The sequence below is a fragment of the Triturus cristatus genome, chromosome 4_1, assembly GCF_964204655.1.
Source record: "Triturus cristatus chromosome 4_1, aTriCri1.1, whole genome shotgun sequence".
NCBI classification, from domain to species: domain Eukaryota; kingdom Metazoa; phylum Chordata; class Amphibia; order Caudata; family Salamandridae; genus Triturus; species Triturus cristatus.
In genome coordinates, this window is record NC_140585.1 from 7,018,418 (window position 1) to 7,044,558 (window position 26,141).

The following is a 26,141-nucleotide window of genomic DNA, read 5'->3' on the forward strand; positions in this document are numbered from 1 at the left end:
AACTGGGTACATAAGTTCAACTGCACCAGAGAGTCTCCAGCTCTGCCAGCAATATGCAAGGTTCGAAGAGCGGAGAGTGAGGGCCTCTGCCACCTCAATTCTACCCACTAAATCACAACTATAAATTCACAGAACTTATCACTCTCATCTTCGTCATGGCTGTGTGATACAACACTTACTGTACTCCAGCCTCAAAACGCTTCTTCGCCCACATGCCTTCTTCAGCCGTACTCCTTGCCTCCTCCAGCCCTTTCCTTCCTAAGCCGTCCTTTCCACCATAGTTGACATCGCTTTTCCTTCAATTTCGATCCCTCTCAAACTTCAACCTTTCATTTTACTATCAATATTGCCTTCCTGTTAATTTCTCCACTTTTCCGTTTCAATCCTTTTTCGTTGTTATCATTCACATCTTTCATCATCATTCTTTTCCCACATATCCTTCCCTCACTTTTATTGAGGACACCTTTCCTTTCACAGCCTTACATTCCTCAGTTTCTTTACAAACCTTTCCCTCACTGATTCACTCATCTTGTTTTATCCTACATTTTCTTACTTCATATATTCTAGAACTTGCATGTACTCGTTGCTTACCCCCCTCACCTCTTTCTATTCCCCACTGTTCTAACTTTCTTCTTCGTTTTTCATTGACCTAGCTCATCACTATTCCTGTAACTCTCCCATTACATTTCTCACTCCTCTACATTCAGCTTCATTTGTTAGGCCTCGTCTACGCAGCGCGCATGCGTTGCTTAGGAGAAAAACCTTTAGCCATCGATTTACCTTTTCAGCCAATAACGTGCACGCGCTGCATTGCTTTTAATGGCAACGCGTACACATCTGGCGATTCCCTTGCGGGAGCGAGCTTTAACACCATATGTTTGTAATTAACTTGCAAACATATGGTGCCCCTGCGCGTTCCCGGAAGGGAAACAGGCTGTCAGGCCCCAGCCCCGGTAAACACTGACTGCATCACGAGGGGCAACCCGGAAGCGTTTTGGCCCTCCTGAACTACATTACCCAGCAGGTGTAGCGGTGTCACGTTTCACGTGACACTACGCTACGCAGAGAGAACCGGATATATGCGCAAACTACAGACCCAGCGCTGCTGACTATTTTCGTCCTGGACGGCGGTCCGTTTGATGCTCCAGCTTCCTGAGTCCTGGCGGTGCGAAGACTCATCGCGTCTTTGGGGTACCGTGAGTACAAGGAAGTCTGTGTTTGCAGACTTTGGTGACGCTGGCGCCCTGCACGCTCCTCTGTTGGCGAGACAGCCTTCCAGTGTCTCTTGCAGAGGAGCGCGCTCGCGCCCTGCAGTGATTCTACGCTTTGGGGTCCTGTGTTCCTTTTGCACCCAAATCGCCTGTTGTTCGTTCCTCTGTGGGCGGCACTTCTGCGTCTCTTGCAGAGGAACGAGAGATTGATAGGAAATAGCCACTTCTCGCCCTGCGCTCCTCTGTTGGAGGAGACAGCATAAGTTGTTAGTCTCATTGCAGAGGAGACTCTAGAGGGATCTTTGTGGTAATTCTTACCGGTGCTTGGGATCACAAAGAGACCCACTGTACTTTGAACCTTTTTTGGCCTGCTTCCAGAAACCAAACCAATATCACTGGGAGGGGGGGGGGGGTTTATTGCAAACTTTTTACTCCCCAAGGTATGAATGTCTTTGGTCGCGAAATGTTAGGCTCACAGGAATTACCTCCTTCATGGTGCACCATTCTTTAAAAAACTGTACCAGTGGCGTAAGGAGCTCTGTGGATTAGTATGCAGGAATCTGTATCATGGAAACAGTTATTTCAGTATCTTTGGAGACTCTCAGCACCGTACAGAGGATGATTGTACCCTAGCTGTTTCCTCACCTTCTTCTTTTTCATTATATATTGTTTCCCTAGGAGAGAGAGACTAAGGAGGGTGTGCCGGATGCTGTATGATTGCACTCTTTACTGATCTGCGTGTACTTTTGGTATGTGGGGGGGGGGAAAACCTCTGTGGGTTACAGTAGGGGAACGGGTACACATACGAGATATGCCTATGGTGTATTTTCTCTTCCCACTAGTTTTATGCCGGAGATTTGCAATCACCCTCTTCTCTCTTCGGCAGGGGCGGCTCTAGGCTCATGGTGGCCCTGTGCAGGGAGCGCAGGTAGGGGGCCCCGGAAGAGGGGGTCCGGGCGGGGCGGAGCTCAGGAAGGTGTTTTTAATAAAACGTCCAGAAAAGGCGTTAGATGACCAGTAACATGGAGGGACCCCTTTCAACAAGAAAAACACATTGCGCGTCCGTAAGAGAGTTCGGCCACAAAGCAGGATCCCTCCAATCACATAAATCATATTCAGAACACGGGTCTGTAACATGGTCTTGCTCTTTGGCTTCCTTTTCAATACCAGCATCATCCGTCTGTAAACTCTGAACCTCCTTCAGAATGCCAGATGTTGATGGACCGATGAATGATGTTTCAGTTTCTCTGTCTGGGGGTCTTTCGTAATAATCCTCATCCTGAGTTGGTAATTGCTGCATGTTTGTATCAATTTCAGAGTCACCTTGTTCATTTTCATTGGTCTGCTCATGAGTATCATTCTGCTCATGGATATCATTGTTTTGTTCTTCTTTATGGTCGTCAGCGCCTGTTTTACCGAGTGCATCAGCAGTACTCTGGCCGGAGGATTCTCCATCTTTAGGTTTCCCTTGTGTGATAAAGTTCAGGATTGCTCCTTCCTGTGACACTACGAAAGCCTGCTGAGTCACCTTTCTCTTTCGTTTCGAATAACCAGATTTGTGTACTCTAATTCGATTCATTTTGCTTGCAATGCAGCGGGCGAGGCTAGCAGTGGGTAGGGAAAAAAAGAAGACAATCAGCAGTGGCGGCTGCTGAAAGATTTTGATGTGTCATTTTTACTTTCTTGCAAAAACAACAGTTGATGGACAGAATGCAGAACAATGTCATACATTCACCCCAGTACAGAGATCTGGGCCTAAATCCATCGTTTTTTTGCTCACCACACCACCCCAGTTCAGACATGGCCATATGCAAATCAGCCTTGACCGTGTGCCTCATGGGAACAGTCCAGCCCGAACTGCCAAGCCATGTCTTCCCTGGACTACACAATGAAAGACCAGCATACCTTAATGAACGAGTGAATTTCCACCAACCTACCAGGAAAATATCTTCCAGAACCATCTCCCTAGCAGCCACCCAATGCAGCCGCTGATAAAACAGTGGAGGCCGCTACTTCTCCCACCTGGCAGTGAAGACCTGAAAACCCTCCCCCTGCACCTCAGAGCCTCACCATCGCTCCAGCAGTTCAGGAAGGACCACAAGACCTCGCTGTTCAACCAACAAGCAGCATGATCCAGCAGCATGAATCCCACACCGCCTCGAGACCCTTATGTGTGAAGCAGCTGAGCTTTACAAACCCTGACTGATTGATAGTAATTACCCTTCCCACTACATGTATGACACATTATGATGACTAGCCACATATGGAAGGTTTATTTGAAGAGTGTTATAAAACTATAGGGTAGATCATGTGACTTGGCATACAAGGTCCGTTTTCTCAGTCCACTGAGAACAGTAGAGCCTGGAGAATAGTTCATGATCTATTTGGGAAGTGACCTTAGCAGGAAGAGTAAGCTACCTTGAAATCATGGCACACAGAGACCTGTCTCAGTACGTCACTAACTGATCCTGAAGACAGCCTACAGGTAACCAAAGACTCGTCCACTTTACCACATTGTCAAAAGACAAAATACAATATATTTAATTGAGGTTTATTGTATAGTGCCATATTCCAGCAACCAGTTCTGCTCGCTTTCAGAGCACCTATTAAACAAAGATTAATTACAGTGAGTCCTAAGGCTATGAAAAGGCACTAGAGGTTCACTGAAGCAAAATTAATGTGCAAGGAACATCCAGTCAGGAGACAACTTTCAAGCAGACGTACGAATCACTAGCACAGCGTACCAACGACCCCATGGGCCGTGGCATAAGCAAGGAAAATGGCCCCTTTGGCTGCTGCTCAGGAAGTAAAATATAGCAATTATCAGGGTTCAATGGGCCCCTGAGGGTTTTGGGTCTCAGTACCACTGTACTTGCTGAACCAATGGTAACTATGCCCCTAGTATGGACAGAGAAGGCTGCTTCACCAATTGCAAACTGAGGACTAGTTAAACTAGTTTTCTCTGCTAGTCACATGACAAGCACTGGAATGTAATTAAAGAAATGATCAAGAAGCCAGTCTCCTATCAAGGTCTCTGCAAAAGGGCATTAGATTGAGTTAACATGGGTAGGCACTGCCATCCTATTCCAGGCGTCCATCCATAGGTGCTTGCATTTCATGTCTGCCTCAACACCATATAAACAGACATAACCAAATGCCAAGTACATTCGAACACTCGATGTTTTAAAAGATTTGTGCAGGCAGATCCACTCATTAGATCACAAGTATCAGCTTCATACTCTGTTTTCATGATTGTTGATAAGTAATTGTAATCATTTTAATGAATCCTTAACATTACGTCTAACACCTCGAACCCTGCTCTCCTCTTCCCCCAATACGACCGTGCCTCCCAAGTTACACCTCCAAAAGTCACCATGCCTCCCCTCAGCCACAAGTAAACACCGCCCCTGCACTCCTGACTCACTCTTTCCTCAACATACAGCGTCGATCTGTACCACTCCCTACCCCTGGCGCACGGTGACCACCTCTCCGACCCGCGCCCTCTCAGAGATGAATCGTGAGAGAGAGGCTCTCTCTCCCGATTCATCATGCACTCCCTTCCCATGACCACCAGAATACCTCCAGCTCACCACCTCACATGGCTTACCTCCACCCAGACCCAGACCCAAAGCACACACCATCTACAATAACATCCTCACCCAACCTTCCCCACGCCCCCGGCTCCTCACCCCCACAGGCTGGGATACATTCCTATGCCTGATCTGCCCTCCTCCCCAGGGCTCCCCACACCCTCGTCCAATGGCTCACCTTCCCTCGGGTTCACTCTGCAGTGGCACACGCTGACCTCCTCACTCCCCCTCCCCATGCCCTGACCCTCGGGCTGCTCCCCTCGCAGCTGGCACCAAAGGTTGCACACTGGCATGCTATCCTCTGCAAGGCGGCCTTTCTTGCCCAGGGTCTCTAAGCGCGCCGGTGCATGGCCTCGGCCGGTCTCAGTTCTGCTTGCTGCACGCCGGGCACCGGTGCTGCCACCCCTCCTGCCGCCAGTGATGCGTGGTGCTTCTGTAACCCCTTCGCTGCAGGACTCGCGGGCACTGCGAATGCGCGCGCATGCGAGCCTCCGGAGGTGCCAGATCTGGACTATTAAAACAAGCTCGATTCTCCTGGAAAAAACGTTCTAAACAAGCACAAGACCTACCAGAAGAGCCCGAAACAAGGCTGACCCCACACAAAGACGAGACTGGGTTAGAAAGGAAAAGAGTATAAGAACAAGCATTCAGCGTGCATCACATTGGATTTAGCACGCCTCAGTCGTTCATGCGCCAAATCCCTGCCAGGGGCCGCCACGAATATGTATTGTATCCGATTCCTCGTGGTGGCCCCTGGGGTTTGGTGGCCCTGTGCAGGTGCACAGCTTGCACATGCCTAAGGCCGCCCCTGTCTTCGGGTATCAGTCCTTCACTCTCTTTATTTCAGGTAGGAGGTTTACCATGGCATCCGATTTTACCATGTACCTTATATAATGGGGGTGTTGTGAATGGACAGCAGGGGCTAACTGTATGTTATTGTGTCCCCACAGATCTCCCTCCCTGCGGTCCCTATCCTTTCCTTCCCTCGCTTAACTACCTCACCAGTCTGAGTATATTGTTCTTCGGACTTGGGGCAGTTGAGAGGTGGACCCCTTTGAGCATCAGCACAATCTCGAGGATTCTGGACGGTGGAACCTGACACAGGCACATGCCCCCTCCTGTCTTCCCTCCCCTGCTACCTCCTTCTTTAGCACGAGTCGCATGCACGTGTTTTTTTCTTTAATGGCCCTCTCTGATATCTCTCCTGGTGCGAACCAAAACTGATTTGATTCAGGTCGCCGTGTGGTCTGTTTCAGAGCACGTTTATATGCAAAATAATAGCTTTGTGTGACGCTGCAGGGGGGGGTTCCTTACCTACACTCTAAATATGCAAGGGTGTGATAAATGACGTCAATGTTCAGAAGTCGAGATGTTCCCTATTTCTCTGAGGCGTGTTCTGCACTTGTGATGCGCATGTCACCTCCATGCACACAGAAGGAAAGTGCACGCATGCGCACGCTGATGTTTCTTTCATCCCTGCCCTGTCCCTAGGTTTCACCTGACCCCCATGTCCATGGTAGGAGCTTTAGTTTGCAGGGGCGCACACACAACCTCCTTTGTCCTTGTTATTGGCGGGATCATCGCTGCCTCGCTGCCCCCTCCAGTCATTCATTTGGAAAAGGTTATTCCCTCCGCGGAGCCCCGCTGCCTTTAGGCCGCTTCTGCTTGGCCGTTTCATTAACACCGGCTTAGCATCTCCCTGTTTACACTGCTCCCTGCTTGGGCTCACGCTCTCAGCGGATGCAACAGCTGCAAAATGCGCAGCGCCTCTGCACGCCACCCCGGGTTTGGTGTGAAAATAACATAATATGACAATTAAACTGCTTTGCTCTGGTTTTAAGGCTGCAGTGGCATCAATCTCATACCCTGCAGACTTCTGCCTCCCTCCAAGCCCTTTAGAACCCGAGGTCTGATTATAGGGACCTGGCCCGACATAAGCTGCAAACAAGGGTGATCACAATTGCATTGTGGTCATTGAAGTTGCTCTCCCAGATGTTATAATCTAAAGTTCTGTTTCTCAGGCATCAAGATGCACAGATATGATCAATTGTACTCTTTCTGCACAAGCAGTGTCTGTTGATGGAACTGGAAGTGCAGGGTTTCTGTTGGTGTTTTGTGTCATTCTGCGTCATCCATCGTTTGGGCTGAGGTTTGACAGCTCTGCTGTCAAAAAGACTTGTTACTTCTACTATACAAAGATTGGGCTTTGCGTCTGCCCCTTTCAGTCTCAGGCTTTCTTCCGCCAGCTTCTTACAGCCATTGATTTCAGACCCTGTCAGTGTCAATCACTTTTTGGCTCGGGCCTCAGGAGTATTTATCACGCGCCCGGATATCCTTTGGGGTGATTCGTGCTCTTCGGCGAGCGAAGGCGCGCCGAAGTTGCGCCTAAGTTAAGCCCGTCTGCGCCCGTCCGCGACAGGCCGGGACTTGGGGCCTCTGACCCCGCTCTTCCTTTGGTTTACTCGTCGTCCCAACTGGTTGCACACTCCGCTCCTACCCCTCTTCCCCCTTCTCTCATATCCCATTTGGATAATCTTGGTATCCTTCTTCCGCATTCCTCAGATTCCTCTTTAGTTGTGCCTGCCCTGGCTTCCCTCACTCCAGGCATCTCTCCTTCCCCCCGCCCTCCTGTTAGATTCCCACCTGCCTCTGCTATCTTGCTTAACACTCGCTCCGCAGTCAAAAATCAAACTGCCCTTTTTAATTTACTCAACACTGATTCTCCCGATTTTCTTTTTCTTACAGAAACCTGGTTTTCTACTGATTCTCTTCCTGACCTCTTGGCTATTCTGCCTGATACTTACTATGCCCTCCGTGCCGATCGCCCTGACGGCAAGGCTGGGGGGGGGGTGGCCATGATAATACGTTCACCTTTGAAATTTCAACTCCTTGCTCATCCCCCCATACCTAATGTAGACTATCTTGTGGCCCGTTCCCTTAATCTTCCTGTACCCCTTACTGTTGTCCTTATGTACCGCCCCCCGCACCCTATGCCGCAGTTTGTTTCCACCCTGCAGGACCTTTTGGCCACCTTGGTGGTAAACAATTCTTCGTTGTTGCTGCTGGGCGACTTCAACTTTTGGCCTGGGGACCCTAGGGAGGACTCTCTGTCCAAAGATTTCTCTGCCACACTTCAGTGTCTAAATTTTCTTCCCCATGTCTCGGCCCTTACTCATGTCCACGGCCACACTCTGGACCAAGTTTGGTCCTCAAGTTGTAATATGTCATCTATTTCCATCCTTCCTTGCGTCTGGTCGGATCATGCCATGATCTTATTCTCCATTCTCCTCGACTCGGTCACCAAAGCTCTTCTTCCAAAAAATATCTTGGCTCGGAGTTGGAACCAGACGGATCTTAATGTTCTCTCCTCCTCCTTGGCCTCATCCGCCCCTGATCTTACGGGTTTGTCTCTGGAAAGTCAAGCTAATACCATCAGTGCTTGGCTTTCCTCTTCCTGTGATCGGGTGGCCCCGCTTAAGAAGGTTAAATCTGTTCGTCCCCATGACGCTCACAAATGGTTTTCTTATGACCTTAAAGCCCTCAAACTCAGTCTCAGGCGCGCTGAACGCCATTGGAGACGGAACTATTGTCCGACTCTTCGCACCAAATACAAAGCCCTTCTTTGCGACTATAAAAGAGCCATCCTTGCGGCTAAGACCAAATATTTCACAGAGAAAGTGGCCCTCTCTGCCAATAAATCCCGTGAAATCTTTTCTCTTGTTCACAGTCTTGCTTTTTCTGATCGCACTTCTTCACCCCTTGTTCCATCTCAAGCTCTTTGTTCTTCCCTCAACGACTACTTTATTGATAAAATTTCCAACATTAAAGCTAATATTCCCTCTGTTCCCTCACCTGAACAACCTGGCTTCTCTCCTCTTTCTACCTCCATTCTCGATCGCTTTCAACCTATTTCTCCCCAGCTTTTTCTTGACCTTTTGGCCAAGGTTAAGTCGGGTTCTCCTACGGATTGTGCTCCTGCACGGATCCTTAAAACTCTCTACACCAACTGTCCGGCTCCCCCCCTTGCCCTCCTTAACACGTCCCTGGCTCTTGGCTCCGTTCCCTCTTCATTTAAATCTGCTATTGTTTTGCCTATTTTAAAAAAACCTGGTCTGGATCCCTCTCTTTTATCCAATTTCAGGCCTATTTCTTTGCTTCCCTACCTTGGGAAGATCTTGGAAAGCTACGTAACATCCTGCTTGTCCGCCTATATTGAGGAGAATTCCCTTTTGGCCTCTCATCAGGCGGGCTTTCGCCCAGGCCACTCCACTGAGGGAGTGGTTCTTGCAGTCCTTGATGAACTCAAGGGGATGGCGGACAAAAACCTCCCTCAAGCCCTGGTTCTTCTTGATCTGTCCGCTGCGTTTGACACGGTCGACCATGCCATCCTCCTCGATCGTGTCAGCGCGGCGGGCATCCAGGGCCTCGCTCTCTCTTGGGTGGCGTCCTTCCTTCAAGGCAGGTCACAAGCGGTTCAGCTCTCCGGCTTTTCCGCTCCCCCGCACCCGGTCACCTGCGGGGTTCCCCAAGGTTCTTCCCTTTCCCCTCTACTCTTTAACCTTTATATCCGCCCCCTCATCGCCTCACTTTTGGAGCTGGGGGTCTCTGTGTACAATTACGCAGATGATCTCCAGCTCGTCTTCGATCTCTCTTCCCCTCTTGATTCTCTTCCCAAATTCTCTTCCACCCTTATCTTTATTTCCCAATGGATGAGCTTCAATCATTTGAAGCTCAACCCTGATAAAACGGAGCTTGTCCTCACGGGTGGCCCCTCCAACCCTTGGTCCCCTTCCCACTGGCCCCGTTCCTTTGGTCCTTCTCCATCACCGGTTTCCTCTGTTCGGACCTTGGGTATTAAGGTTAGCCAGGATCTTTCTATGCACGCCCAGATAAGTTCTGTGGTGTCTTCTTGCTTCCTTTCCCTCCGTTTAATTCGTAAGATTTCAAGGTTCTTTTCTGTTGATGCTCTCAAAACCATTATCACTGCCCTCATCACGTCCCGCCTGGATTATGGGAATGGCCTATACGTTGGCATTCCTGCCTACGAAACCCGCCGCCTTCAGGCCATCCAAAACCAGGCGGCTCGCCTTATCCTTCGTCTTCCCAAAGCCTCCCACATCACGCCTGCTCTTAAATGTCTCCACTGGCTCCCCGTGCATTTCAGATCCTATTTCAAACTTGCTTGTTTTGCTTTTCAGGCTTATGCCCGTTCCGCTCCTTATTTCATTAATTCTCTCATTGCTCCCCACGTTCCTAGTCGCACTCTCCGTTCCTCCTCACTTTCTCTTCTCCATGTCCCTCGATTCCGTAAATCCCGCATTGGTGGCACTCGTTTTTCAGTCCTGGCCCCCCGGTTTTGGAACAGTCTTCCTCTTTTCCTTCGTTCTATTCCTATTTACTCCCACTTTCGTAAGGCCCTTAAAACTTTTCTGTTTTCCCAAGCTTTCCCTAACTAGCTCTCTGGGACTGTCCTTGTGAGTCTGGACGAGGTGTCAGCGCCAGGAAGCCGCTTGGCAGCAGTGCGCTTTAGCAAATTCTTTTTTCATTTCATTTCATTCATTTCATTTCATTTCTATACAAATCACCATAACATAATATTACCTCACACAATGGTTGTTATGTGTATCCTTCCACCACCACTCCAGTGCCTGCATTGACCGTCATGGGACTTCTTTACAAATTCAGCCCTTTCTGACCGATTCTGCTGACTCACTCTTATTCTTATAAGAATGATTCTGATGTGTTGACATTGCATGCGTTGTTACAATAAGCCCAGACCTTTTGGCTTTACCAATGTTTGTTTTAGGTCTCGATGGTGACATTGAAAGTGTTTTGACCTAAGTTGCAACTGATTGACAGAAACGCCTCTGCTGGCTGTCAGACTCCGCTCCCGACCCCCATCTCCCATCCCCAGCCAGTTGACCCTTCTTGGGTGGCAGAGGAGGGGGCGCTTTTGCATCATAAATGAGGAGTACGGGAGTAGGGGGGGTGTTGATTTTACAAGATACGTTGATGGATGGGAAGGGTCGTAAACAGTAATGTCGTAAAAGAAGACCCAGGATGTAATCGGAATATGAAAGGCTCTGACGCATCTGGCCGCGGTAATTACAGCAGTTTACCCTTTTAGAGTGAACGCCAGCATCCTGCTGACAGAACACGTGCCCGGATCCAGCGCTTACAGAAACATGTCTGTCACTTGTCTTCGGCCTCCTTCCGCGGTTCTCAACACAAGTTGCTTTGACATTTCTCGCAAATGTGTTGATACTTGAACTACAGAAACAGTAACAAGCATTGGCATAGCCAATAGGTCTCGCTTTTGGGACCTTATAAGTATTTAGTTATGCAACTGTTGCATGGCTAAACACTTATAAGGTCCCAAAGGCGAGACCTATTGGCTATGCCAATGCTTGTTAGGTTGAGCATCAGCGTGCATGCACTGTCTGCAAGACCAGCTGTAATCACTTGCAATTGGTTCACTCCTGCGTCCCTTTTGTTTCCCGGCTCCTTATTGGTTAGGGCTTCAATACTTCACTTTCGGTTTTAGGTAAGAGCACCGGCCAACTACCGTGTCCATACACTCGTAAGTGCTGTGTGTTCTTTGGGGACTACTTGTTTACTTAATTTCATACTTGTGTTCTTTACCTTGTTTGTTCCCTGTGCTGGTTATTTTTCACCACGGCCCACGGGGTGCTGCGCTTTATATTTAGCATGCACCTGCTTTTATTTAATAATTTTTTATGTGCACACCGAAATTTTATGTATTTGGGCACCACGATTTACATTTAGCATGGCACCCACTTTTTTTTGTGAGCACATATGCTAGCACGCAGGTCCCTCTCCGTCAAAGCAATTGTGCTCCGTTTTCAGCGTGCGAGGGCATTTTCACTGCTCTCACTTGCTGAAAGTGAGCACAGTTTGCTATGACTTGCCGGGAGCGGCAAAGCTCCTGCCAAGCCATAGCAAACAGCTATGTCCCGGGGGTAGGCACCAAGGGGCATGGCAGGAGCCGGCCCATGGGAGTGGCGGTCCCCAGGGCCATCTTTGGCAGAAGGGGGGGCATGCGGCGCCCTCCAATCTTCACTTTAGCCCCGGGGAGGTGGTGGTCCCCTGGGTCGGCATCGGCTATGTACCCCCTTCATTATATTGTTTGAGGGCTGGGTAGGGGATGGCCCCTGGGGCTGTGGGTGGGGGGCTCCACAGGTCCCTGCATTTCTCTGTTAATTGCCCCAGGGAGGTGGCGGTACCCGGGGCTGTGGGGGATCCACGCAGCCCCCATTAATAAAAGAAAAAGCCCCAGCGAGGTTGTGGTCCCCAGGGGCTGCAGCCCCGCATTTATTTTAGCTAAAGAAGGTGGCGGTCCCCAGGACTGCGGAGGGTCCGCACTCCTCGCCCGCATTATTCAAATTTAAAGTCCCGGGGAGGTGTAGGTCCAGGGGCTGCGGGGCAGCTACAGCCCAAACTGCTAAACGGATTTCTGTAGTTATTGTAATGTAATGTAATGTAAGTATGCATTTATAAAGCGCAAACTGTCACTCCGCAAGGAGCCTCCTGGCGCTAAGGGAACGAGGTGAGGAAAGCTGGGAAGGAATTTCAAGATGGAAGAAAATGTAGATTAGCGCAAAGCAGTGGTCATCTGGGATATTGAGTATCCAATTTTTTAATGCCTTCCTAAAGAGGGATTCAGATTCCTGAAGTCGTAGGCCGATAGGGAGTGCGTTCCACGCTTTAGAACCAAGGTATGCGACCGTTTTGCCACCCTTAGTAATGAGTTTAAAATGGGGTGGTTTTAGGAGATTAGCTGAGGAAGATCTAAGCGTCCTGATGGTGGTGTAGGGGGAGAAACGTGCTGACAGGTACCTGGGCCCTGACCTGCAAGTGGCTTTATGGGTGATCAAGAGAATCTTAAAGAGGATTCTTTTATGGATGGGAAGCCAATGCAGGGTTTTGAGCGCCAAGGATGCCGAAGATCTGCGTGGGAGCCTTAAAACCAGACGGGCTGCAGCGTTTTGAGCTACTTGCAATATTTTTATTGTGGATTTATTAGTACCCGCTAGCAGGCTGTTGCAGTAGTCCAAGCGCAAGAGGATTAGGGCGACTATCACTGATTTCTTGGCTGCCAGTGGAATGAGACCGAAGAATTTCTTCAGAGATCTCATTAAGCTAAAGCAGGCTCCTGCCGTGGTTAGAGCATGAGGGAGAAAAGATAGGGCGGAGTCAAACTTGACCCCTAAGTTTCTGGCTACTTTAACCATCTCTGGTGGAGGGGAGGTGCCTTCTGGCCACCAACTATCAGGGATGAAGGTAACATTAGTGCCAATGGGTAGGATTTCAGTTTTGTCCGTGTTGCATTGTAGATGGTTGTTCTTCATCCATTGTATGACTTGAGAAAGACACGTTTTGAAGTTCGTTTCGGCATCGGTATTATTCTTGTCCAGGGAGACGATCATTTGGGTGTCGTCAGCATAGGAAGTGACTTCGATTCCAAAGGATTTTATAAGGAAGATAAGAGGGGCCATATAAATGTTAAATAACAGAGGGCTCAAGGAGGAGCCCTGAGGGACACCTGTTGCTATGGTCTTCTCCGTAAAGAGAAAGGGGCCTAGAGAAACAGTTTGTCTACGGTTGGTAAGAAAAGATCTGATCCATGCCAGAGCGGTACCCGTGATGCCGCCGCGTTCGAGTCTTGCGAGAAGGATGTCATGGGAGATAGTATTGAACGCGGCGGAAAGATCCAGGAGGATCAGGACGGCTTTCTTATCCGAGTCTGCGATGGTTTTTAGCGTCTCTGTGATCTCTAGGAGGGCAGACTCCGTTGAGTGTCTGGGACGGAAGCCAGATTGTTGAGGATGAAGAGTGTTATTAGATTCGATGAAGTTTGAGAGTTCTTTGAGCACGAACCTCTCCATAATTTTGCCCAGAGCCGCAAGCAGCGAGATGGGCCGTAGGTTAGAGAGGACCGATGCGTCACACATTTTGTTTCTTTTTGAGGGGTTTGACCAGGGCAAGTTTCCAGTCGTCTGGGACAATGCCTGTACTTAATGAGGAATTGATCATTTGATTTATGACCGGGTTGATTATGTCAATAAGTTTGTGTAGGATCATGGGGGGACAGGCATCCAATGGGGATCCTGATTTACAGGTCATTATGGCCTTGGAGGTAGATTCCAGTGAAACCGGTTTAAGGGTTGAAATACCCAAGGTGGCCTGACCCGGATTGGGGACTTCAGTCTCTATGTTAGAAGGGGTAAGGGGGAAGTTTTTTCGTATTTTGGAAATCTTGTCTTCAAAGTAATTAGAGATGTTGTTGCACAAAGTTTGTGAGGGGGGTAGGTCTTTCTGTAGTCCTTTAGGATTTGTGAAGGAGTTGATCATTTTAAAAATTGATTTTTGATCGAGTTTTGACTCCAGTATAGCTTTTGAATAATATACTTTTTTGGTGGTTTTAATATGGACATGGTAAGTCTTCTACATGCTTTGTAGGCTCGCCTATCATCAGCAATGTAGGACTTTCTCCATTTACGTTCTTGTTGCTTGCAATGAGATTGTTCTTTGGCTAAGTCAGGAGTGAACCAGGGTGGTCTCTGAGTTTTTGGTTTCCTCTTTCCTTTCCTGTCGTGAAACTCTAGGGGCGCTAAATCATTGCATATGGTGGAGAGCCAAGTATGGAAGTGGCATGAGTCTTGGTTCGGGTTGCCTGTGAGAATTGGTCTGCGTGCCTGGGCAAGGGGCATAAGCTTAGGGTTATTCATGAGTTTGGACCATTGACGACTGGGTTTAGAGTTGAGGGAGGTGGGGTCAGGAGTCCCTATTGTTGAATACACTAAGGTGAGTGGGATCATGTGATGGTCTGTCCAGATTAATGGGATGGGGGGGTTCACCGTAAGTGCAGTGAAGTTGGAACAGATCCCATCTAGGGTGTGGCCAGCCAGGTGGGTGGGGTGCTCAACCAGTTGTTTTAGAGTGAGGAGTTCAATTATTTGAAGGAAATTGTCCGTAACAGGAGATCCTTTGGATTCCAAATGGAGATTGAAATCCCAGAGCATTGTAAAATTAGCGTATTTGAGAAGTGGCTGGCTTAAGGCGTCTCCTAGCGAGTCTATGAAGGTGGCGCTTTGTCCAGGCGGTCGGTAGATTAGGACCCCTGAAGATGACAGTGAGGCATCCAGGGAAATACAGAAGCCTAGGCTTTCTGCGCCTTTGAAGGAGACTAGGTCTAGAGTGGAGCAGGAAAGAGAGTCACGAATGATGATGGCCAGTCCACCTCCTCTGACATCTGACCTGTCCTTTCTGTAAATATTATAGTTAGGAGGAAGTGCAATGGCTATGTCCGGGTTACACCATTCTTTCAACCAAGATTCCGTAATGAATAAGAAATCGAGCTGCATGTCCAGTATTAGGTCCCTAATATCTTGACAGTGTTTACTGAGTGATCTCACATTGATAAGTCCTCCTTGCAACGTGGATTTGCGAGTTGAAATGGGAGGGCTCGTCTTATTGATCACTGTGGTGGGGCTATAAAGAAACGTCTGTCTACACTTATAACATGTGTAAGCTCCCCGTAATTTTCCCGGGGCAACTTGGTGGTTGCATTCATTCTTATCGTTGAGTGACCTTAAAGCCTCGGAACTGTATTTTAGTTTAGGCACTGTTTGGACAGCATTTCCTGCCTTACGCACGTCCTTAGCGCGGACGGGCGCAGACGGGCTTGCCTTTGGCGCGCCTTCGGCATGCCGGCGGCGCGTCCGCTGCGTGCGTCCGGCCCAACATGAGTTAAAATAGCTGGCCGGGCGCGGGAGGGGCTTGGATCCGGTCACGAAACCGGAAGTGCAGGGTCTTAAGGGTGATTGGCTGACAGAAAAAGGTGTGTCCGCTTCCCTCCAATCAAACGGCACAAGGCCGGCGTTGGACCGGGGAAGCGGAGACTGCACACAAGAACGAGCAGGTGAGTCTGGGCACCAACAATTTCTTATCGTGGAGATGCAATCACCCTCACTCTGCACTAGCGTACCACCCCAGCAATAAATTACATAAAACTGAGTCCGCTTTCCAAGATTTAAAAAGCAGAGTAATAATGGTAAAATTAATAAAATGAGGGCAAGCCCACAGTTAAAAGCGATAATCTCTGGGGAAATCCTTCGGCGCTACGATGTGGATCTCGCAGCCGCTTCCCTTCGTATTCCGCTGCGCGTCCGGCCTAGCATGAGTTAAAATAGCTGGCCGGGCGCGGGAGGGGCTTGGATCCGGTCACCACCCCAGCAATAAACTATTAAGCAATTAAGGCTCAATATAATTGTAATGCCCCGGAGGATCCATGGGGTCAACAGAGCTCATGGTGAGATCTGATTGGCTGCCACCACATCATCAAGGATCCAGTGACAGCCATCCTAGGGCTGGGGAGTCAGTCCAAAGTCCTACAAAAAGGTTAAAAAACAACATAAGGTGGCAGAGCAGGGAGACCCTGATCTCCTAGGCCTGGTGCTTGGTGCCTTAAGAGTCTTTCCAGCCCCAGGTGTGTCACAGAGAACAAGGAAGTTTACAAGAGCCATGGGGTGTGGTGACACAGATGCAGAGGGATGCCCATGTCAGTGCGTTACCACAGTGTCATTTTTTTGACGTGCCAACATTCCGTATCTATAACTACCAACGTATCGTCAGAGTAGAGTAGATGTGGGGTTAAGAATAGTAAATCTATGCTTCCCTCGCGGCAGAGGTACCATCAAGGAAAGTATATGTGGAGTTAAGAATAGTAAATCTATACTTCCCTCGCGGAACAGGTATCATCAAGGAAAGTATATGTGGAGTTAAGAATAGTAAATCTATACTTCCCTCGCGGCAGAGGTATCATCAAGGAAAGTATATGTGGAGTTAAGAATAGTAAATCTATGCTTCCCTCGCGGCAGAGGTATCATCAAGGAAAGTATATGTGGAGTTAAGAATAGTAAATCTATGCTTCCCTCGCGGCAGAGGTACCATCAAGGAAAGTATATGTGGAGTTAAGAATAGTAAATCTATACTTCCCTCGCGGCAGAGGTACCATCAAGGAAAGTATAGGTGGAGTTAAGAATCATAAATCTATACTTCCCTCGCGGCAGAGGTATCATCAAGGAAAGTATATGTGGAGTTAAGAATCATAAATCTATACTTCCCTCGCGGCAGAGGTATCATCAAGGAAAGTATATGTGGAGTTAAGAATAGTAAATCTATACTTCCCTCGCGGCAGAGGTACCATCAAGGAAAGTATAGGTGGAGTTAAGAATCATAAATCTATACTTCCCTCGCGGCAGAGGTATCATCAAGGAAAGTATATGTGGAGTTAAGAATAGTAAATCTATGCTTCCCTCGCGGCAGAGGTACCATCAAGGAAAGTATATGTAGAGTTACGAATAGTAAATCTATACTTCCCTCGCGGCACAGGTATCATCAAGGAAAGTATATGTAGAGTTACGAATAGTAAATCTATACTTCCCTCGCGGCACAGGTATCATCAAGGAAAGTATATGTGGAGTTAAGAATAGTAAATCTATACTTCCCTCGCGGCAGAGGTATCATCAAGGAAAGTATATGTGGAGTTAAGAATAGTAAATCTATGCTTCCCTCGCGGCAGAGGTATCATCAAGGAAAGTATATGTGGAGTTAAGAATAGTAAATCTATACTTCCCTCGCGGCACAGGTATCATCAAGGAAAGTATATGTGGAGTTAAGAATAGTAAATCTATACTTCCCTCGCGGCACAGGTATCATCAATGAAAGTATATGTGGAGTTAAGAATAGTAAATCTATGCTTCCCTCGCGGCAGAGGTATCATCAAGGAAAGTATATGTGGAGTTAAGAATAGTAAATCTATACTTCCCTCGCGGAACAGGTATCATCAAGGAAAGTATATGTGGAGTTAAGAATAGTAAATCTATACTTCCCTCGCGGCAGAGGTATCATCAAGGAAAGTATATGTGGAGTTAAGAATAGTAAATCTATACTTCCCTCGCGGCAGAGGTACCATCAAGGAAAGTATATGTGGAGTTAAGAATAGTAAATCTATACTTCCCTCGCGGCAGAGGTATCATCAAGGAAAGTAGATGTGGGGTTAAGAATAGTAAATCTATACTTCCCTCGCGGCAGAGGTATCAGCAAGGAAAGTATATGTGGAGTTAAGAATAGTAAATCTATACTTCCCTCGCGGCAGAGGTATCATCAAGGAAAGTATATGTGGAGTTAAGAATAGTAAATCTATACTTCCCTCGCGGCAGAGGTACCATCAAGGAAAGTATATGTGGAGTTAAGAATAGTAAATCTATACTTCCCTCGCGGCAGAGGTACCATCAAGGAAAGTATATGTGGGGTTAAGGATAGTAAATCTATACTTCCCTCGCGGCAGAGGTACCATCAAGGAAAGTATATGTGGAGTTAAGAATAGTAAATCTATACTTCCCTCGCGGCAGAGGTACCATCAAGGAAAGTATATGTGGGGTTAAGGATAGTAAATCTATACTTCCCTCGCGGCAGAGGTATCATCAAGGAAAGTATATGTGGAGTTAAGAATAGTAAATCTATACTTCCCTCGCGGCACAGGTACCATCAAGGAAAGTATATGTGGAGTTAAGAATAGTAAATCTATACTTCCCTCGCGGCACAGGTATCATCAAGGAAAGTATATGTGGAGTTAAGAATAGTAAATCTATACTTCCCTCGCGGCAGAGGTACCATCAAGGAAAGTATATGTGGAGTTAAGAATAGTAAATCTATACTTCCCTCGCGGCAGAGGTATCATCAAGGAAAGTATATGTGGAGTTAAGAATAGTAAATCTATGCTTCCCTCGCGGCAGAGGTATCATCAAGGAAAGTATATGTGGAGTTAAGAATAGTAAATCTATACTTCCCTCGCGGCAGAGGTATCATCAAGGAAAGTATATGTGGAGTTAAGAATAGTAAATCTATACTTCCCTCGCGGCACAGGTATCATCAAGGAAAGTATATGTGGAGTTAAGAATAGTAAATCTATTCTTCCCTCGCGGCACAGGTATCATCAAGGAAAGTATATGTGGAGTTAAGAATAGTAAATCTATACTTCCCTCGCGGCAGAGGTATCATCAAGGAAAGTAGATGTGGGGTTAAGAATAGTAAATCTATACTTCCCTCGCGGCAGAGGTACCATCAAGGAAAGTAGATGTGGAGTTAAGAATAGTAAATCTACAAGAGATCATGGATACAATATTCTTGAGGCCGACATAAAAGCACAATATTGTGACATTCACTCCCCACGTCCAGCAGTGCAACCCTGCGACTGAGAGATGGAAGGCGACTGCTTCTCTCCCCATTACCCTACCTAGAGCTCATTCCCAATGTTGCGCTGGCCCTGGGGAAGTTGTGTCACTGACCGGACAACAGGCAACTCAACAAATGGATTCTATGAAAGATCAAAGCTTGTGAATGTTCTACTCACTCTGTCGAGCTGGACTCTGACGTCCATGAGTTTCCGAACTCCTGATCGCTCGTGGCAAGGGTCCCATCTGGCTGTACCTTATCATCACTTGAGTTTCCATTGAAGTTGCCACACAAGCCACATAGTTGATTCTCATACCGAGGTCCAACTCTAATGATCAGGGTATTACTCCCATCATAGCGTATTTCAGTATCGTTCCACAGTGTCACTCGCACATCCTGCCACTCATCGTCATAAGTGACCTGCGCTGTGGATTGGATGCGCGCGGGCAGCGATACCGCGGTCCCATTAACCTGAAAGAGATAAGGATATGAAGTTCGATTATGATCTGTGAGTCTACTCTAGATTAAATGACCATTCAGCTATCGCCTGCCCCCCCTCTTGCAGTCCAATCTACCTGTCCCCCTCATTTACCTGAATTCCCCCTCTTGTTATCTTATTTACTGACCTCCCCCCTCTTGTTGCTCCATTTACCTGCCCCCTCTTGCCGCCTCATTTACCTGAATTCCACCGCTTGTTGCCCCTTAAACTGAACTCCTACACTTGTTGTCCACTTGTCCCATTACTGGCCCCACCTCCTTGTTGCGCTCCTTTCATTGTTGTCCAGGAGGCTGACCCTAGGGCTGTATAACAGGTGCACATACAGAAATGGCCAGGAGCTGATCCATGTCCCTCAGCAGCCACCGGCCACACCTGGCAGATGGTGAGGTCAGACCACGGTGCAGATACTCATACCTGAGACATAGACACATTAAATAACTGCCCAAAGAGTGATCATGTAACTGATCAGCAATGACCTCAGGAGGCACCTGAGCCAGTCTAGGAGGCCGGACTAAGTGGAAGATCCATGGAGCTTTGAGCAAACAAGGAGGAATGATCCACTGATGGCCCTCCATCCAAGGGAGCGTGCCCGAGCCCATGGCCATCTACTCAATCCAAGGAGTGTGCACTGGATTCATGGAGTGTAAGGGCCTGAGTCACAACGGAAAGTTACACTTTCGAGTCAGTTTACACTTTGTATTAAGGTTACTACTTTCGGTATTCACAACCTCCGAGTGCAAACTTAATACAAAAATGCCTCCACCCCCAGAGTAATCTGATTGGCTTAGTGTGGGTGAGTGATGTTCCTCCTAACCCCCTCCCTGGCCCTTCCAAATCTCCTCTTACTCCTTCCAAGCTCCATTCCCTTTAATAGTAACTCTGCCCTTTTTCCCTCCCACTCCTCTGCGCATTCTGCAGCGCCCCTAGAAAGAGGAAAGCGCCTCCATGGGTTATTTTAGTGCCGGAAGGGATACCTTGCTGCACTAAAGCAATACTACTAACAACGCACGAGCCTTGTTGACTGCAACACCTCGTTAAGAGAGTGCATAGGAGAATAAAAGCTGATCAGACTTCCTGAATTGTTTAGTATGCTGGGGATAGAATTTGAGACAGCGTTTAACGCCAAAGGCATGGAGAGACTTCTCACTTGGTGATTCCGGATGAGGAAAGAAAGTACGCGGAATGATCGGTTCATTGAGATGAAAATGCAACTGAACCATGGGAATTAACTTTGGGTTTGTCCTCAAGAGCACCTAGTCATCCGGGAAGCACAAGACAGGCTCGTGAATAGTAAAGGCCTGGATCTCACTGACCCTTCTGGTAGAAGTAAGATCTAACAACAGAGCAATTTTCCAAGTGAGAAACCTAAGATCTGCCCTGTGGATGGGCTCGAAGGGCGGCTTCATGAGCTGCGAGAGAACCACATTGAGATGCCATTCTGGGGGAGGAGCTTTTACTTTAGGGAAGGCTCTGAACAACACCTTCATGAATTGCTTAACAATCCTAGTTGAAGAGAGGGAAGGTGAATGAGACGTACGCCTGAATCTTGATATTGATGCAAGGTGAATCTTGCACCAATCCTGAACGAGCTAGAGATGGCAGGTATGGTGGAATGTGCTCAGGTGATGCTTCCAAGGGCTGGAGATTCGATGCTTCACAGCATAAGCAGAACCTTTTCCATTTTAATTTGTGTGTCTTGTTTGTTGAGTCGGCCCTCGGTGTGGCCAGAATATCTCTACATTCTTGAGAGGTTTAGAATACTGCACTCATGGAATTCAGGAGCCATGCATGTCTCTGAAGAGAACCAGGGTCTGGATGCAGGAACTGGCTGCTGTTCCTCGTGAGGAGGTTGTGGATCCTGGGCAAAATGGTGGGTTTGGTTTCCAATAGCAGCAGAAGCGCAGTAAACCAGGGCTGCCTGGGCCATCTGGGAGATATCAGAAGGAGGTGACATCCTTCCATCTTCATTTTGGTGAGAATCCTTGGAATGGGGGGAAAACCGTATGCATAAATCCCTGACCATTTCATCGAAAGGGCATTTCCCGATGACCCTGGGAGTGGGTATCGACTGGCGTAAAAAAGGCACTTGGCATTCGTGTTGGTCGCGAAAAGAACCGGTGTTTGATTGCCCCAACTTGAGAAGATCCCGTCCAATACCTGTTGATCCAGTTCCCACTCGATGCAACTGTCAATGGTTCTGCTGAGCGTGTCTGCCAGGATGTTGTTCACATCTGGCACATGGTCTGCCTTCAGGGCGATTCTGTACATTTCCAGCCAATTCCATAGGTTTTGAGCCTCTTGTGAGAGAGATAGGCACCTTGTGCCTCCTTGCTTGTTGATGTAATACATGCTAGTCGTATTGTCTGTGCGGACTAGCACAGAGGGTCCTGCATTGCACGGGAGGAAGGCCTGCAGAGTGAGGAATAAAGCCTTTATCTCTAGACTATTGATGTGCAGTGATTTTAGATTGTGGCTATTTCCCTGAATCCTGGGATCTTGTAAATGGCCCTCCCATCCTTCCAGAGAGGCATCAGTGGTGACGATGTAATCCAGTGTTGGCGTCAGAAAAGTCAGACCCTGTGAAAGATTAAATACTTGAGAACATCAAGTTAACATTTCCTGCTTTCTGGAGGTAATGCTGATCAAATCGTCGAAGGAGCCTGTAGATTGGACCTATTGCAACAGGAGCTCTTTCTGCAACGGTCTCATTTTCTGACGAGCAAGTGGAACCAAAATTATGGTAGAAGACGTCTTGCCCAGAAGTGATTTGAACATCAGCACTGGAACTGACTTTCTCCATAAACTTTTAAGGCTCGGTCTGACAACTGCTGTTGTCGGTCCAGAGACAGATAGGCCTTGTTGCTGGTGATATCTGGTTGGTTCCTAAAAGGAATCATTGTCCGTCTTGGGACGGTTAAAGATTTTTGGTATTTGATCGTGAGACCAAGTTTGTGAAATAGTGAAAGGCAGGCCCTGGTAGTCTTGGAAGCCTGCTGCGGTGTCGAAGCGTTTAGCAGCCAGTCATCCAGGTAGGGGAATACCTGTGACCTTGTTTGCGAAGTGTGGCTGCTTCAGGGGCCAGACATTTCATGAAGATTCTCAGAACAGACATGAGACCCAAGGGAAGGACCTTGAACTGGATCCTGGCCATGGTGAAGCGGAGACACTTGCGATGCTTGGGATGGATGGGAATGTGGAAGTCAGCGTCTTGTAAATCCAGGGAGGTCATGTAGTCTCCGCTGTGTAAGAGATGAAGGATATCGGAAAGAGTAATCTTACGGAAAGACTGTTTGTGCAGAAATGTGTTTAACTTCCTGAGGTCCAGGATGGGTCACCACTCTCCAAATGTCTTTAAAATAAGGAAAAAACAGGAGTAGAAACCCATGCACTTCTGAGAAGCAGGAACTCGGTCTATCGCTCTTTCCTCATTAAGTGAATGTGATGGGAATGTGCTCCTCTTGGAGGATTGGCTGGTGGCCTCTGCACAACTCCAGGGTGTGTTCATAGGTTACTAAGTCCAACACCCACGGAAGGCGGTTGACTATAGGGCTGGTGGTAAGCCGGTCTGCATTGGGACTGAGCTGGTACGGTTGAGGTCATTGATAGCTTCCTTTAAAGGTGGAAAAACCTCTCCCTCTGGCACCATGAAAGGGTAATTTCCAGTACTGTGGAGTGCGAGCAGATCTCGCAAGATTCCTGTCGGTCTTTATCGCCAACAAGGTATCATCAATGTGTTGCCTCAACAGCGTCTCACCATCATAGGCCACTGGAAAAAATCTTGATTGGACCTCTGGTCTGAAAGACTCCGCCGTGAGCCACACCTGGCATTGTAAGACTGCCGCTCTGGCCAATGGCCTAAATACTGTTGAGGTGATGCTAAGCGCACAGCAGATGATTTTTAAAGGTATGCGCTCACCCTCTTCTACTATTTTCCTTGCCTTTGCCTTCTTGTCTTGTAGGATGAGGTTGAATATACTGGCGACATCCAACCACATTTGTCGGTCATAGCACGCCAGAATTGCTAAAGAATTGGCTGCGCGCTCTGTGATGGCTGGCATGAGGGAGAACCTTTTTCCTATATTGTCCAGGCATCTGCCCTCCTTGTCCCGAGGTGCTGAGATATGGATGGAAGGATTCTTGGAGCGTCTTTGCGCAGCAAGCGAAATGACCAAGTCAGGTTTTGGATGACTTGTAAGGCAGGCCGGGGAATTATCAGTGGCCTTGTACTTATAGTCGAGGCGCAGTGGAAAAGGTGTTTCCATTGCTGGATTCTTCCTAATCTTTATTCCTTCCTCACAGATGTAATCTATGATAGGACTTGACCTTCCAGACTGCTTGCTCCTTGAAGTCGCGTAGAAAGCAGTCAGATTGTTTGACTGACGTTGGTAGGTGGAGCTCTATCCATGAAGTTATAAAAGCCCCCAATGTCCTCAGGAGGAGAATCTGCTGGGTGAGGTGGAGGCGGAGATGCAGTAGAGACCAAATAATCAACCCATTCATCCCGAGGTTGTTGGGGATCCGGAGTCTTGCCCGCGTGCTCATTGTTTGAGGATGAATGTTTTTTCCTTGGCGGTCGTATATTGCGCACAGGTTAAATCCTGGACAGCATGGGTGGGGGGGGTACAATCTTTGGTGTGACGGGAAGAACTGGTTGGGGTGGCGCAGGTGGCGCAGGTGGTTGCTCTTGTGGAGCGTCTGCAAAACACCTCTTGTAGCCTTGCAACATAGCTTGTAAGTCCCACACCAGAGAGGTGGACATGCGCACTTCATCCCTTCTAGGTGGAGGTTGTGGATGGTATTGATAATCTTAAAATTAGCGCCTGGGCGGAGCGTAATAAAACTGATGGCGCTGTTCATCATCATCAGAGTCCTCCTCTTGGTATTTTACCCTGAGATCTGAAGGACTGTGCTCATCCCCATAAACCAGTGCTTAATTTGTAAAATATGAGGTCCAGGTGCTCAAATGTTTGTCGGAGGCCACACCCACTTTCCCCCGGCTCCACCCACTTCCCCCACTAGCTCCACCCACATCCTCAACTGGCACTGCTGAAAGTCAGATGTAATAAACGATCTGAATTTCAGCAAGGAATCCATCCTCCAAGTAATGTTTTCATAGGAGGGTCCCCTGCCCTGTAAAAAGAGTGAAGCTACATGGTGGGATATTATCAAGCGGCAAAATGATAGGGTCGGTATCCATCTTTGTCGCGCATACATTACATTTTAAAGTACCGGAAACTAAACAAGCAACAATGAAATGAAAGAAAATGAATAACTCATAAATAAATAAACAAACATGACCTGAAAAATGCAGGTTGAAAATGTTGCACCTGCTCATCCCCACTGGCCCGTAGGTATTTAGCAAATTTGTATATTGCATCGAACTCCGGGTTGCACCTCCCTGAATTTATAATTATGTGCACTTTGCACATGGGAATGCGCAAACCTCACTTTACACCTGTGATTTTTGGCACGTTTATCATTCACAAACTGCGGGGCTAACCTATCGCGTTCGGCTCAAGTTGTACTTTGTTTTTAATCCTGTTTTAGGCATTATTACCTCCCAATCTGTCACCAATGCAGGGTGTATTTGAGCACGAAAACTGGGATTTGCAATGCTTGGGAGAAACCTTTCTTTTTAAAATGCCATAGCACAGAGTGGTGTTTAAAATACCATCAGGAGTCCACAAGTTAAAAGCTCTCTGCTGACATCTGAGAATGTTCACCTCATGAGTTTGGATTTTACAAGTACCTCTAGGGGGGTCATTTGGGTGATGGAAGAACAGCTTCTTGAGAGTACACATTCTGCGCAATGGAGCGCTGCCCGGTATACGAGAGCTACGGAAGCCCAGCGCAGTCAGTGCGTCATGCATGCCATGTTAGTGGCATCCTTCATTTTAAACTGCGCCAACAAACCCTCGGTCTCTCGTTACTTTCTGTTGAGCCTTTGGCTATCAAGTGTCTTTGTCTCATGATCTACTTGGAGTAGATCTCAACTTTTCCTACTAAACAGTCACCATCCGCTGCCTTTTTCCGTCAATTTAGACACTTGCCCCTCTTCCTGCTCTTAGCTCCATCTTTTCGCCCTCGAGACCCTTCGCCACCTTTGCGCTGCATGCCCACCTCCTCCTTGGATTTCTTTCCCTGTGAGATAACGCCTGCTCTCCTCCTCTGGCTTTCGTTTCATGCAAACAATAATTATGTTACCCACTGCATGACGTGTTCCATGCTCTGTAGCCGGCGGCACAGTCAATAGTTTGCGTAGGGAAACATTCATTTCCCATACCCTTAAATGTTACAATCCTACAACCAAATGGAGCACTGCCATGGCGGAAACACAGACAGCACAGATACAAAGATGGAGAGAGGAGTGAAAAGCAAAAATAAGATAGGAAGGCAGTGTTAGGAGAGTGGGTGTAACGCGACAGTGAGGGGGTAAACAGTGGGAATTTTACAAACGATGTAAATAAATATGGGTGTAAAACCAGATATTCTGACATGTGGTGGGCAGAGTCTTTGCCACTGTATCAGGGGTTAAGGGCAAGGCAGTGTGACCCCAACAGGCTGAGGACAATGGGATCATGC

The 26,141-nt window shown here is 47.8% G+C and overlaps 1 protein-coding gene across 1 annotated transcript in view; it reads right to left on the reverse strand.

Annotated features, from left to right (window-relative positions):
- LOC146839269 (zonadhesin-like) overlaps positions 1-26,141 on the reverse strand; it is a 209,088-nt gene that overhangs the window by 12,918 nt on the left and 170,029 nt on the right. The window contains exon 7 of the mRNA XM_085650331.1: positions 19,239-19,531. Coding sequence (XP_085506457.1) covers positions 19,239-19,531 — 293 coding nt within the window. The remainder of the gene's footprint in view (positions 1-19,238; positions 19,532-26,141) is intronic.